Source organism: Solanum pennellii, chromosome 5 (genome assembly GCF_001406875.1).
Source record: "Solanum pennellii chromosome 5, SPENNV200".
NCBI lineage: Eukaryota > Viridiplantae > Streptophyta > Magnoliopsida > Solanales > Solanaceae > Solanum > Solanum pennellii.
In genome coordinates this window covers 75,902,382-75,915,733 of record NC_028641.1, presented here as the reverse complement: position 1 = coordinate 75,915,733, position 13,352 = coordinate 75,902,382, and the positions used below count along the sequence as shown (strand labels likewise).

Sequence of the window (13,352 nt, the reverse complement as noted above, 5' to 3'; positions counted from 1 at the left end):
CACTTTTGGTTTTTCTTCAAATTTTTATCTATTTTTTTGCATTGATTTATCCATAACTTATGTATGGGAAGTTCAATCGTTATTTTATATATTTAGTAGAAATAACAACTTCATATCAAAGAAAGTGAGAAGAAAAACACTTTGTTTTGTTTAGTAGAAATCGTATTGCGAGTAAAATCGAGAGGTTCGTCACGATAATTTCACGCGCAAATAGTATAATTTTTTTCTTTTCCTGCAAAGTCATATGTTAAGATGTTCTTAGTTTAGCTGCTGCAATAATAATTTTAATGAACAAAACAAGGTGTTTTTCTTATCACCTTCTCTCAGAGTTATTATTTCTATTAAATATATAAAAAGACGATTGGACACTCCTTATATAAAATTTTGGACAAGATTAATGTTAAAAAATAAGCGAAATTTTAGGATAGGATCAAAAGTGCAACAATATTGCAAACATGAGGGACTATTAGTGCTCTATGTGAAAACTCAAGGATCACTTTGAGCCTTAACCTAGAGATGAGGGATTTCTTCAAATGGTACGAGTTGTTTCATGTTGATCCCTCATATATTTCACATGATCTATATAGTCCTTAATTTATATGAAAGGATAATCATTTTAGTCCTTTTAACCCTAAAACTAACCCAAAAAAAAGAAAAACTTAAAAATATCTGTTAGATTTAACAGAATTGGTTTCTTTCACCATCACCCCCGTAAACCCTTCTTCTCAACTTCTTTCTTTTGTCATTTGAGGTCATGCTCTTTATCCTCATAAGAAAAATAATACACACTATACTTATTTCTCATCTTCGTCAAAACAAAATTTTTAAAAGCTTCCATTATCATACATGAAGAAGAATAAGAAAATCAAAATCATTAAAACAAAATTTTTAGAAGCTTCCATTATCATACATAAACCAAAACCATTTTGATCATTTTCTCAAATTTAACATTAGGCTAAAATTAAACCTTTTTACTATATTTTGATTAACTGGTTTAGAGTACGTGCTTTATATGAGTATATTACTTTTATCTTCCTCTCAATTAGGAAGAAATTAGGCATTCTTAGTAATCCTTTCCTTTGATTAATTATAATTCATAGACCATAGGTACATTATTATTTGTATGAATATATATCAATATTAAAAGTGATTCTGAATATTCGTTTATTGATATCTCAAACTTTTATAAATTATATATATGTAAAGTCTTAATTGAACCTATCGAATAATATAAAATTTATTAGGTGAAAAGCTTCTTGAAGAGAAATAAAAATTGATCCCTCACCCCATATTTGATCTCATTTGATTGAATATTTGTATATGATTTTAATTTTTTATAAAAAAAAGTTTGCCTTCAATATAATAATATACTAATCTCACTAAAACAAATACATGTTTAAGTTTTGTTTGTTCTTTGTCATTTCATTAAAGAATATTTGGGTATGATTTAAATTTTGAAAATAATTTTTTTTTTCATTTAAAACTAGCTTTACTAAAATATATTTGGTGTAGCACATATATTCAAGGAAGGTGAAATGACATAATTTGCTTAATACTTGTTAATTTGAGGAGATAAATTATCCAAATAACTCTTTAATTTAATGTTAATTGAATATTAATTATAACACTTATTTTAAAAAGTAGAAATAATAATAAATTAAAGGGGAAAAAATGAGTATATATAAGAATAAATTAAGTGAAATAAATGAAAAAAGATATTAAAACAACCAAAGGAAAAGCAATTTCTCTTCATTCTCAAATTTCAACGCTTTCTTTTACGTCTCTTTAATTATCCCACGAAGATTCAGATTCCGGTCAATTCTCGCCGGTAAATCCCTCCGTCACCGGCGAATTTCATCGCCCGTCGATCTCAATGAATCCTGAATAGTAAGTTCTATTTATCGCATCATTTTTTTTAAAGCATTTAAATAGATCTGCTTTATTATAACTCGCAGGTTAATTTGTCCAGATTCCGTTTTGATTATTTGTCATTAAGGAACTATGGATTTTTTTGCTTGAATTGAGATGTGGTCCTTAATCCTTATGTATCTGAGATTAGCGAATATATCTGTGAACCCTAAGTCATTATAATCGGAATTTAGCTGCTAATCTTTTGGGATTAATGATTATTGCTTGATTTTCTGTTCAATTTCACATCGGTTAAGGAAATTGTGAGATGTATGTTCGTTGGATCCAGTTAAATGTCTTTGAGAGCCGGGAGGAAGGTGAAAAAATGCAACACATTTCATCCTTGAGCTTATTACCATCAGCTTTGTGTATTTGTTTAGCGAATTTATACGGGAATACTTACGAAAGATGTTGAAACAATGATTGTTGAGTGCATGATGGAGAAATTAGGAATTTTTGCTTTATGTGCGTGTTGTAGAAGGATTTGATACAATTCCAAATGGCTTTCTGTTCAACTATATCTTTGATGTGGCTATGACGTATTGGTTCAAGACTTGAAGTCGTATTTGATTTCCCTCGGAACCTACTCCTGATGAACTCAATCAATCCAAAACATCAGTGTTTATCCACTATCATAATTTACAACAACAAGAACAAGAGCAAAGGATGCTGGTTGAACATTAGGATATAAAAAAATTAGTTCTTTGAGATATATAGTACACGTAGCTTCCTTGAAATGACATTCTCTCATTTTGTTCTTTGAGAGACTAAAGTGAAAAGCTAGTTCCACATCTCAAATGACATTCTCTCATTTTGTTCTCTATATGCGCTACTTGCACCTTCTGATGGATGTGATCATCTCTAATTTTATCTAATCTTGTTTGAGACACATCCATTTTAAAATTCGTATCTTTGCGACTATGTCTTTGGGATATGTAAGGCCCAACATTCATCCATACAGCATTGTTGCCTTACAGTTGTGCTATGGAACTAGCTTTTCACTTTGGTAGATATTCCGATCACATTGTACTGTGGCACTCATCCATATCAACCTTCCTATATTAGTCCTATGCATAACACTTTCATTTTTCATTCCATTTTTCTGGAATATAAAGACCATATATCTAAACAGTTTATATGTAGGTACCTCTATTCCTCACCTCAACTCACTCCTACCTCATTGGCTAAATTTGCAGTGTTTATATATGCCTTACTCCTAGTCTCCTACTTATCTTAAATAATCTACTATGTAATGCTTCTCCATATCTCGTGCTTTTAACTCTTGAGGCAACACTCCTATAGTTGATTCTTACCTCTAAATTGTCTGAAATTGTTTCAGTGATATTTCGCCAGATAAATGATCTTGTCAAGTCAGTTGTTTTGCTTTTTCTTTGGGAAATGGGGTAAAGTGGTTTAAGTTGAAACCAGCTTGATCTTAGTGCTTAATCCTACTTCAGCAAAGGCTTGGTCTAGAAAACTTGGATGATCTGTCACCTTTACATAGCCTTAAACTTTATCAGGTGCATTCCAGGGAAGTGTAGAAGTGTTCTAGATCCTGATTAGCCCTATCTCCATTTTTTTTACATATACCAGAGTTAGTAGGTGATTCTTTCTGGGTATTATTTGTGTGTTATCTATGCGTGAGTAAATATGATAGTATATGATAGGAATGGATATTGAGGATTCCTGAAACCAACTTTTAATGGAGGCATAGTTATTTTAGATAACTTTATCCTATCAGATGGGATGAAGTCCTGAATGTTCTCTTTCCTGAATACTAGTTATCTTAGTAGTCATATGTAACCATGTTTTATTTCTTGATAAGTTCATGTAACAATGCTATAACAGTGTAAATTGCTTTATATGATGGGTGTTAGGATTAAAATGAAAAGTTAATCACAGTCACAGCAAAATATATCATAAAGAGGCATACTTTAAACATCTTTCAAGCTAATAAACTTTATGATGTGATGACTTATCTGTTGTTCTCTGCTCGCAGTGACTACCTGTTTAAGCTTTTGCTCATTGGTGATTCTGGTGTTGGGAAATCATGTCTTCTTCTGAGGTTTGCTGTAAGTTTTCTGATCATAAAATAAGTTGTACTACTGTATTTCTTCTTTCAATAAATCAAAAGGAGGACCAAGTCATAGGGGAGCATATTGGCCATACTCACCGCCAAATGCCAATCCAGTTTCCTGTTCTTTTTTGTTAACTTCTCTGTTAGCTTTAATGAGCTGTCTATGAGTTACGTGCTGTCAAAGGCCAAAAGACATAAAATATATCGAAAAATGTTTGGTTTCTAGTATAAAATTCACTAGAAACGAAGTTATTCGCGAAGAAAGGCACAAAGGAAACAAATATTGTTGCAGTGCAAGAAAAAATAATTATGATAACGATCAACAATTATATGGAAAAACTACAATGAAGTCAAACTTATTTGAGTGAAGTACAATAACCATATAGATGAGTAAACTGCTTCTGGCATCATATTTGTCCCTCCTTCCTAAGGCACGAATTTGATACTTTCCTAGTTTCATGTTCACAGTTTAAAACCTCTGATTAATTAATGATGCATCTCGCTGGTTATGGAGCTTTATTGTTTGAGATTTTTGAAGAGTTCTTGGATATTCTCACCTTTGCAATGGAAAGTTATCAGAATATAGTTTAATGTGGTTAAAGTTATCTTCTGTAAATGGCGCTGAATGTTTGTCATGTATTTCTATCAGGACGACACATATCTGGAGAGTTACATAAGCACCATTGGAGTTGATTTTGTAAGTAAATACCACTGTAGTTGATAAGCTACTTCATTTGTGTATAGTTGGAATCTTCTGTGATCTTATTCTGCCATCCCATTCTTAAATGAATGTATATACTCATCTTACCAAATCTTTTCATGTAGAAAATCCGTACCGTAGAACAAGATGGGAAGACTATAAAACTTCAGATTGTAAGACTTCACTTCCAGTTGTGTTTAAAGTCATTTTATATTGCTAATTTTATTCAAGCCAAACTCTTAATTGGAACATAGGTCCTTGATTTTTATTTTTATTTTACTTCATATAGTGGGATACAGCTGGACAAGAACGCTTCAGGACCATCACTAGCAGCTACTATCGTGGAGCCCATGGCATAATAGTAAGTGCTTTTTTTTTTGTTTTGAAAATGGTACAATTGAACACAATAGTTAGTGCTTTCCCGTGAAGTCTATCATCAATGATGTTCTGCATCTTTTGATGTTTTCTGATGGCCTCTTGCGTAGGTTGTGTATGATGTGACAGATCAAGAGAGCTTCAATAATGTAAAACAGTGGTTGAGTGAAATTGATCGTTATGCTAGTGATAACGTCAACAAAATTCTTGTTGGAAATAAGGCTGATCTTACTGCAAACAGAGTTGTCTCATATGAAACGGCTAAGGTTAATACATTTTCTACATTTAATTCGTTGCCACTAAATCAAACTATACTGATAGACCACTCTGTTCTTAGGCATTTGCTGATGAAATCGGTATTCCATTCTTGGAGACCAGTGCTAAAGATGCTACAAATGTCGAACAGGCTTTCATGGCTATGACTGGTGCTATCAAAAATAGGTAAGCACACATCTCATTTTTAGGTGGCGGTAAAATTTTAGTAATGTTGTGTTGCCTTCCTAATTTGCTCAAGCCTGATCTGTGGTGCAATCTAGGTGTTTTGCTTTTTCGTTATCTAATGCCTATATGCTTTATATCATCTTTTATAAGAATAATTATTGTGGAAGTTGGTCCCAAGCCTGAGATATTTCTAGTTCAGAAAACTAGCCTTTTCAAACGCCAACTTCACTGTTGGAGATCTGGGATATCTTCTTCTTTCCTTTGGGTTCAATTGAATGTCCAAACTTCAAGCATGAATAATCGGGTGCAAGGTCTGATGAAAACTTGTATGGTTACGGCTGTTGTACACAACCTCATAAGAGAAGATGTTTTTCAGCAAGACCTAGAAATTCATTCCAACTGAGCTAGCTCATGGCTATGCCCTTTTAGTTCACTGGTCTGTTTGCTTGCCCAAACAATTGAAACTGCTCCTTCCTCCCGATGGCCAGATGGTAGTGGGCCTTTTCTATCTGGTTGGAGTGGTTAGTCTTGGGCCAACCAGGTCCAGTTGGTTATAAGTAGAGTTCGGCTTCATTTTGATGTTGTCTAGTTGTCCAAATGATCTTTTTGCATTTAAAACATATAAACTAATCTCACCGATGCCTCTTTTGCTCACTTCTATTGTTTCTTTCTCTAATTCTCTCCTAAATGCAGGATGGCAAGCCAACCAGCCTCGAACTCTGCCAAGCCTCCGACAGTGAATATCCGTGGACAGCCAGTGACACAGAGTGGTGGCTGTTGCTCATCCTGAGTACCAAAAATTGTTTGCTATTTGTAATATTTCCTTTGCTGTCTCGTCGTTGTCATGTCTATTTTGTGGTCTGATTGAACATTAGGGAAATTTGCTTCTGTCCCAGATATATTTTTTAGTCTGCATTTGTGTTTTATCGAATAGTTTGTAATTCTGAACATGTCAATATTAGCATTATTTATCAATGTTCGTTTGACATTGGACCAGCTTGTTGGTAGGAATGAGTGAGTCATTTGTGTCTCTAATGAAGTTCTTTCACAGTTCAGCAGAAAGCTATTAGTATCAAGAAAACTGCTATCAGTATTTTATTTTCCCCTATGCAAAATTAAATATACGCTCATAATAGTCGTCTATGTGCACTTGACTACCTTTCGCCCAAGGTTGCTTTATACATAGTGTTTGATGATCGTATTGGAATTCAAACTAATTCGTATTTGCGCCAGAATATTCTCACGAGTTGAGTGACCATCCAAAAAAATTTAAACTCATCACCAAACGTAAGTAAATTGTTGGAGAACACATGACCATAAAATATTTTAAAGTTTATTAAGATTTACTTTCTTTTTAGAAAAATAGTTTTTTATATATTCAATCTTTCCCTTAAAACTCCTTGCTCCGATCAATTATGGTTCGATCTTAATCATCAATTGAAAATGTGAATAAAACGTATACACTATAAGAAAAGGGTGATCTTACCTGGGGATTAGTATGGAAATTTGCAGGAAGAGAAAGTTTCATTTAAAGTCAAAACAAGTGACCATCGCTATGTTACCTCATACAACGTGGCACCTTCTAATTGGCAGTTTGGACAAACTTATGAAGGCAAAAATTATCGAGTTTAAAATAAAACTACCCCAAAAATGGAAAAGAAATAAATTACTATATACTATATACTTTTTAGTACACCTACCTTCATTTTTCTCTCCTTTTTAATGAGATAAATTATAGGTATACGTGGAATTAGTTTATTTTCATTTTATATTTTTTTTTAAAGATGTTGATGTGGTTGCAGAAGGATTTATATTAGAATGAAAAATGTAGGCAACAGTTTTATTTAATGTAATGGGAATAATTATATATTGTCTATGAATAATGAGTATAACATATAGTCTATTATAATTCTTTTAGATATAATTTCTACCTCGAGTTAAGTTTTACGTATCCATCAGCAAGATTCATGAATTAATCTGGAGATATTACGTGTCAACAACATTAAAAGTGTGCTTATGAACGTAGTTTTGCATATCCATTGCCAAGATTCATGAACTAATCTGTACAGATTGCGTGTCACCAACATTGATAATGTGTTAAAGAACGACAAAGCTCAAAAACTTTTTTTTTGTGTGTATACATCTCCAAGCTACGGTAAGATAGTGATGGTCCATAGATGGGCAAAGGTTGTAAGTCGAGCCCCATCGAGTCACTATGTTATTTTCATATTTGTCTCGCTAAATCATTGATTATGATTATTATGTCATTTTTATATTCGTCTTGCTAAATTATTGACTGTGATATCGGTTGTTGGACTAAAGCTAACCATGATACATAAAACATGATGAAATATCAAGATTCAAATAGAACACTAATTTCTCGAGCCAAGGGTCTATCAGAAACAACTTTTGTACCTCTCAACATAAGGATAAAGTCTACATACATGGGGATGTAGTTGTAGTAAATAGAACTCTAAAAGTAGGTAAACTTACATAACTAATAAACTGGGCACACATAAATCTATTGTTCAAACATTATCCAACAAACTAAAACACAATGAACAGAAAGAGGACAAGCTGTACATCCTTGTTGAAGACATGTTCTTAGTTATATGCCAGCAAGTTCTTGAACAGAAGTGGTACTAGTAACTGGCACACCAAAAACTTTCTTTCTTCTTTCTATGAGAGGAGTGAAAGTGAAGGTCTTGGGTAATTGGATTTCGCGGGAGTCTGCTTTTTCAGGACTTTTTGAACGCAAAACTTGATCGACTATGCTGATTTACCTGCCGGACTTTCGTATCATTTTTTGCTACATCCTTGGACTGCTGAAGCTGTTCTAGAGCTGTTACTACTTCGTCCATTGTTGGCCTTGACTTGGGGTCCATCGATATGCATTGAAGAGACAGGATAGCAACCTTTAAGGCATGACTGAGTGAATATTGTCCTTCAAGACGGGCATCTAGAACACGGGAAACTCTACGTTTACTGGTCAAATAAGGTTTTGCCCAATCAACAAGATTATGTTCCCCCATCGGTCGATTCTTGTCTATTGCTTTCTTACCGGATAGAATTTCTAACAGAACTACCCCGAAGCTGTATACATCACTCTTGGCAGTAAGATGGCCTTCCATAAAAGAGAAATGTAATCAGCTCAGAGCAAGAACATTCTTATAGACATGTAACTATTTAAGAGATTCATTCAATTTAAACTAAATTTTAATTTATAAAAAAGATCATGTTCATCTGTTCTAATACTCTCGTATAATCATACGAACTCGGTGTCCAGATACAATAAACAGGACGAGATGAGTATATGAGAATGTACAGATGAAGTTCATCATCTGTGGACTAAGCTGTGTCAAAATACCATCAGATTGTGAACTTGAAAATGGAATTGGGTACCATGGAGACAAACCTGTGGATAGGTACTCTGGATCAGCATATCCATAAGTTCCCACAACCCGAGTAGACACGTGGCTCTGATCACCTACGGGGCCATCTCTGGCCAACCCAAAATCAGAAAGTTTGGCATTGTAGTCCTGTCAATGTAGATCGTAAAATTGAGTACAAAAAACCAAGTATCTGAAAATATGAAAGACTTGACATAACCCATGTTTCAAGGCAACGGGACAGTGTAAACTGTAAAAGTGACCCTTTAAGATGATATTCACAAACCGAGTCCAGCAGAATATTAGAAGTCTTGAAGTCCCTGTAAATAACTTTTGTTTCAGCATTATGAAGAAAAGCAAGGCCCCTTGCAGCACCAAGTGCAACTTTCATACGAAGGCTCCAAGAAAGTGGTTGGAAGTATGAACCTCCTGACTCAAATAAACAAAACCACATATATCATCTAGGACTCCACACGCTTGTTCATATGTACCGTTAGTAATTACACAGGTGGAAGAATAGAAAAGAAATGTTGAACTCACTCCAAAATAGATGAATCTCCATGCTACCCTTAGGCATAAACTCATAGACCAAGAGCCTATGATCTTCCTCTAAGCAATAACCGATCAAATTTCCAAGATTTGGATGGTGTAGTTGCCCAAGATAGTTTATCTCATCCTGCAAATTCGTATGGTTGAGAACATAACGTACGTTGCTTATAATGAGTAGCATTCATTTGTATCAAAATGTTATATAAGCACTGATCTAGACAGAAATCAAGTCATCCTATTCATCACGATTTTATTGATCAGATTTATTTCTTTCCCCAAATCTACAAATGAGGTTACCCAGCAAAATCTAGTACTCCCTTCGTTTCCAATTTGTTTGTCTTACTTTTCTTTTTTATCCGTTTAAAAAGAATGTTTCTTTTCCTTTTTGAAACCTTTTAATTTCAACTTCACACTTAGACATGTTTAATAAGATCACGAAATTAAATGATATTATGGTACATTTAACATATCTTTAATCTAAGACCACAAGATTCAAAAGTTCTTTTTTAACTTTCTTAAACTTCTCAAATTAAAACCAGACAAACAAATTTAAAATAAGGGCGTAACAAATATGCAGATAAGCCTACAGAACAATAATTTCACAGTATCAACGTCGTCTTTTAAAAAAATCAACTCCAGCTGCGGGGTAATTTCAAATAGAACAAAGCTTATACTCACCAGCCATTCTCTGTGCCCCTGCCACCCTTCTTGGTTTAACTTTTTCACAGCTATCAAAATCCCTGTGCCAGGCATTGATGCTGCAAGAGTATGTTCGTCGACCCACCCTTTGAAAACTGAACCAAAACCACCTCCTCCAACTACACTGTCAGGACGGAAATTTCTGGTTGCAGATCGAAGTTCACTGAGTGTGAAGCTCCTCAAGTTGGATGATTGCAAGATCTCACCCTCACTCCGAGGAGTTGTCGGTGAGTGTTTGCTATTCGAATTACTAATATCTGTACCATTTCCACTGACATTTCTTGAATCCAACCCTAAAACAATCCATTTACAATGCAAACAAAAGCCAGTAAGCAAAAGAATCAAAAGTACATCCAACAGTAGAAAGAAATCACTACTAATCTCCAAAGACAAAGCAAATTTCCTACATAAAACAGAAACATTTCAAAAGGTAATATTACTAGTCTTTAGCACACAATTAACAAATACATGATAGACAATACATTAGTCACCCACAAAACTTTACAGTGACCAGAAACAATATTTGGTCTATTTCTTCTCTTTCTCCCCTGCAATGACCCCCACCTCCACCCTCCCTACCCCAAGGGGTGGGGGTTGGTGACAAGAATCCTCAGCAGCTTTAGGGTATTTTCCTTCTTTTTTTTTTATTCTTCAATTTTTTAAGCAAGCAAATACTTGAATTCACCAAAACACTCAATATATAAGTAGAGCTAACAAATCATATTACACCTTTCAAAAAATAAACTATACAAAAAGATAGTGAATTTAGTATACCTGAAACAGTATAAAATGTTGTCTCAGCCTTGATTTGGTTACTCAGACAAATCCCCATTAGAGCAAAAAAAACCCCAAAATTCAATCTTTTTAGCTCCACTAGCCACTAGCCACCAGACAAACTGCAAAACTCAAGTTTTCAGCATTATATGCACAGATTAACACCAGTTGTTACTTAAATACAAACCCCAAAAGTTCATTGAACCCCAGATCTAGTGTGAACCCAAGAATCTTCCTCTACATTAAGAAATGACAGTAACTTTGGAGAAAAAAAGAAAAAGATTGAAACTTTCTGATGAACATTCTTTGTAATCCTTTAACCCCACTTGCCTATGAATGAAAAAAAAAATTCATTTTTTTAAAAATGAAAAATTTTGTGCGCAAATTCTCGATCAAACTCAGATTGTTTCATTCTCAAAAAATGAAAAGTGTCGCATAAATTAGCACATATAAAGAGTAGTTCAAAACAATGTGGAAAACAAGTATCAACTTTGAAGGAGTTATAATAAAATATTATTAAAAGTGTGACAAATAATTATGTACTATGAACAAAATAATATGATAATAAAATATAAGAAACAATAATTAATCGAGATGAGTGATCCTATGACTACTAATAAGCAGTATGATGTTCTATTATACTTAATAATTTTCTATCTTAATTTGTGTTCTTCGTAACCTTATATATATCGAAGATGAGTTGTTATGGGAAATATTTGTTGTGCATAAAAACAAATTTTAGTATAAATACTCATTGAAGAATTTGTTTTGTTCCAAAAATATTAATGTATATTTTAAAATATTATTTAAATACGCATAGACTAAATTAATATAAAGATTTCACCATTTGACTCGTATAATAGTTATATATGAATAACTTATAATGCATATTTAAAAACTCATATGTTGATTAATAATAACCAATAAACTGTTATGTAAATGTAATTGCTATGCAATGAATAATAATACAAGATATATTGTTTAAGGATGTTCATTACTTAAAAGTACATATCTTATATTTAATCTTTTTATTGGTGTAATACAATGTATAATATAAAAATTTATAAATTTATTAACATTATTTTAAATTAACTCACTCGAAAATAAAGTGTTTCGACCAAATTATAATATATACTAATTAAAGCCATAATGTTTTAATGAAAAAAGCAATTGTCCCTAATCGATAATGGAAAGGAAAATAGGAGAGTTTAAATATATAAATACTCCTATTAATTGTTAAAAGGGTTAGAAAGAAGGACCCCTCTCGCGCCGTCGTCGTCGCTCGCTCGCTTTGGCTTTGACAAATGATCGAGAGATTATTTTTTGGATAAAATTTTATTTATTTATTTATTTAATTAATTAAATGGCCAAAAAATATTTTTAATTAATTAGTTGATAACAGAAGTTAACCGAAGTGTTTTCAACTTTTTAGTTAACCCGACCCGACTCGGATCCGCGCGCGTGGCCCGTTTTAATTTCCGTTATATTTAAAATTCCGCCATGACTGTTCTGAAAGGTTGCAACTTTGAGGAACAGTCAATACCATTTGAAAGTTTGCAACCTTTCATTAATGGTCGTGCCAATTCTGAAAGGGTTGCAACCTTTCAGAATATATTCTTCTTGCCTATAAATATCACTCGGTCTTCAAAATATTTTCGAACGAATTTTCTGATCTTCCTTTTTCTTCTAAACACATTTTTCTTCGTGTACTTTCCTGCTGTGTATTGATTTGCTGACAGTAGAGTTTTTCGTATCTACACTCTACTGATTAAGATCATTTTACCCTGGAAGGTTATATTCCAAATCAAACCTCGGATACTAGAGGGAAATAATTTCCTTAAGGGGACACTGTGAGTTCAGTGGAATTGATCTTTTTCCAAACTAAAAGATTGTTTCAGTTTCTGGTTCGTTTGTTTTAATTATTTCCTGAAATTAATTTATGTTCATCTTATTTACTGATTCGATAAATTTTAGTTATTTCGTGTTTCTGAATAATTTATTACAATCAATAATTTCTGATTTTAATAACACAAATTAATAAACATATAAAGATATATAGATTGGTTTTATTTGAAACTATATCTATAAATACGCAATAAATATTGAATTCATATGAATTGGATCTTAATATAACACTCTACATATCACATCTGCAGCTGGCAATTTCTTTTTAGAAAAAATTTAAACGTGATTTTTTTCACTTTCTTTTTTAAAACATTGAATCTAACCCAAAAGAAATATATAATTGCATTAAAAAAACGACTAGTTAGTGGCTTTTATGAAACGAGCAATTTTGGGAACTTATCAATGTTTTATTTATTTTATTTTAGATTTAGTTAGAAGTGTACGTAGGATGGTTTGGTCGGTTTGATTTTAAAAATAATTTTCAAAATGTCAATATTTTAATATTTGATCGAACCTTTTATCAATATTTTATGTT

At 32.8% G+C, this 13,352-nt stretch overlaps 1 protein-coding gene and 1 pseudogene across 2 annotated transcripts; one reads left to right on the top strand and one right to left on the bottom strand.

The window, feature by feature from the left end:
• Window positions 1–1,706: 1,706 nt before the first annotated feature.
• Window positions 1,707–6,512, top strand: LOC107020928 (ras-related protein RABD2a-like). The gene is made up of 8 exons (XM_015221461.2): window positions 1,707–1,887; window positions 3,908–3,980; window positions 4,635–4,682; window positions 4,811–4,858; window positions 4,975–5,046; window positions 5,171–5,326; window positions 5,398–5,501; window positions 6,195–6,512. Exons 1-8 carry the CDS (start codon window positions 1,874–1,876, stop codon window positions 6,289–6,291), a joined length of 612 nt encoding a protein of 203 aa, XP_015076947.1. The 5' UTR covers window positions 1,707–1,873; the 3' UTR covers window positions 6,292–6,512.
• A 1,383-nt stretch (window positions 6,513–7,895) lies between these two features.
• Window positions 7,896–11,301, bottom strand: LOC107020815 (annotated as a pseudogene). The gene is made up of 6 exons (XR_001456962.2): window positions 10,913–11,301; window positions 10,118–10,431; window positions 9,431–9,566; window positions 9,177–9,319; window positions 8,917–9,040; window positions 7,896–8,625 (listed from the first exon to the last, which is right to left on the bottom strand). The product of XR_001456962.2 is annotated as a probable serine/threonine-protein kinase PBL11 (transcript).
• Between the last annotated feature and the right edge of the window lie 2,051 nt (window positions 11,302–13,352).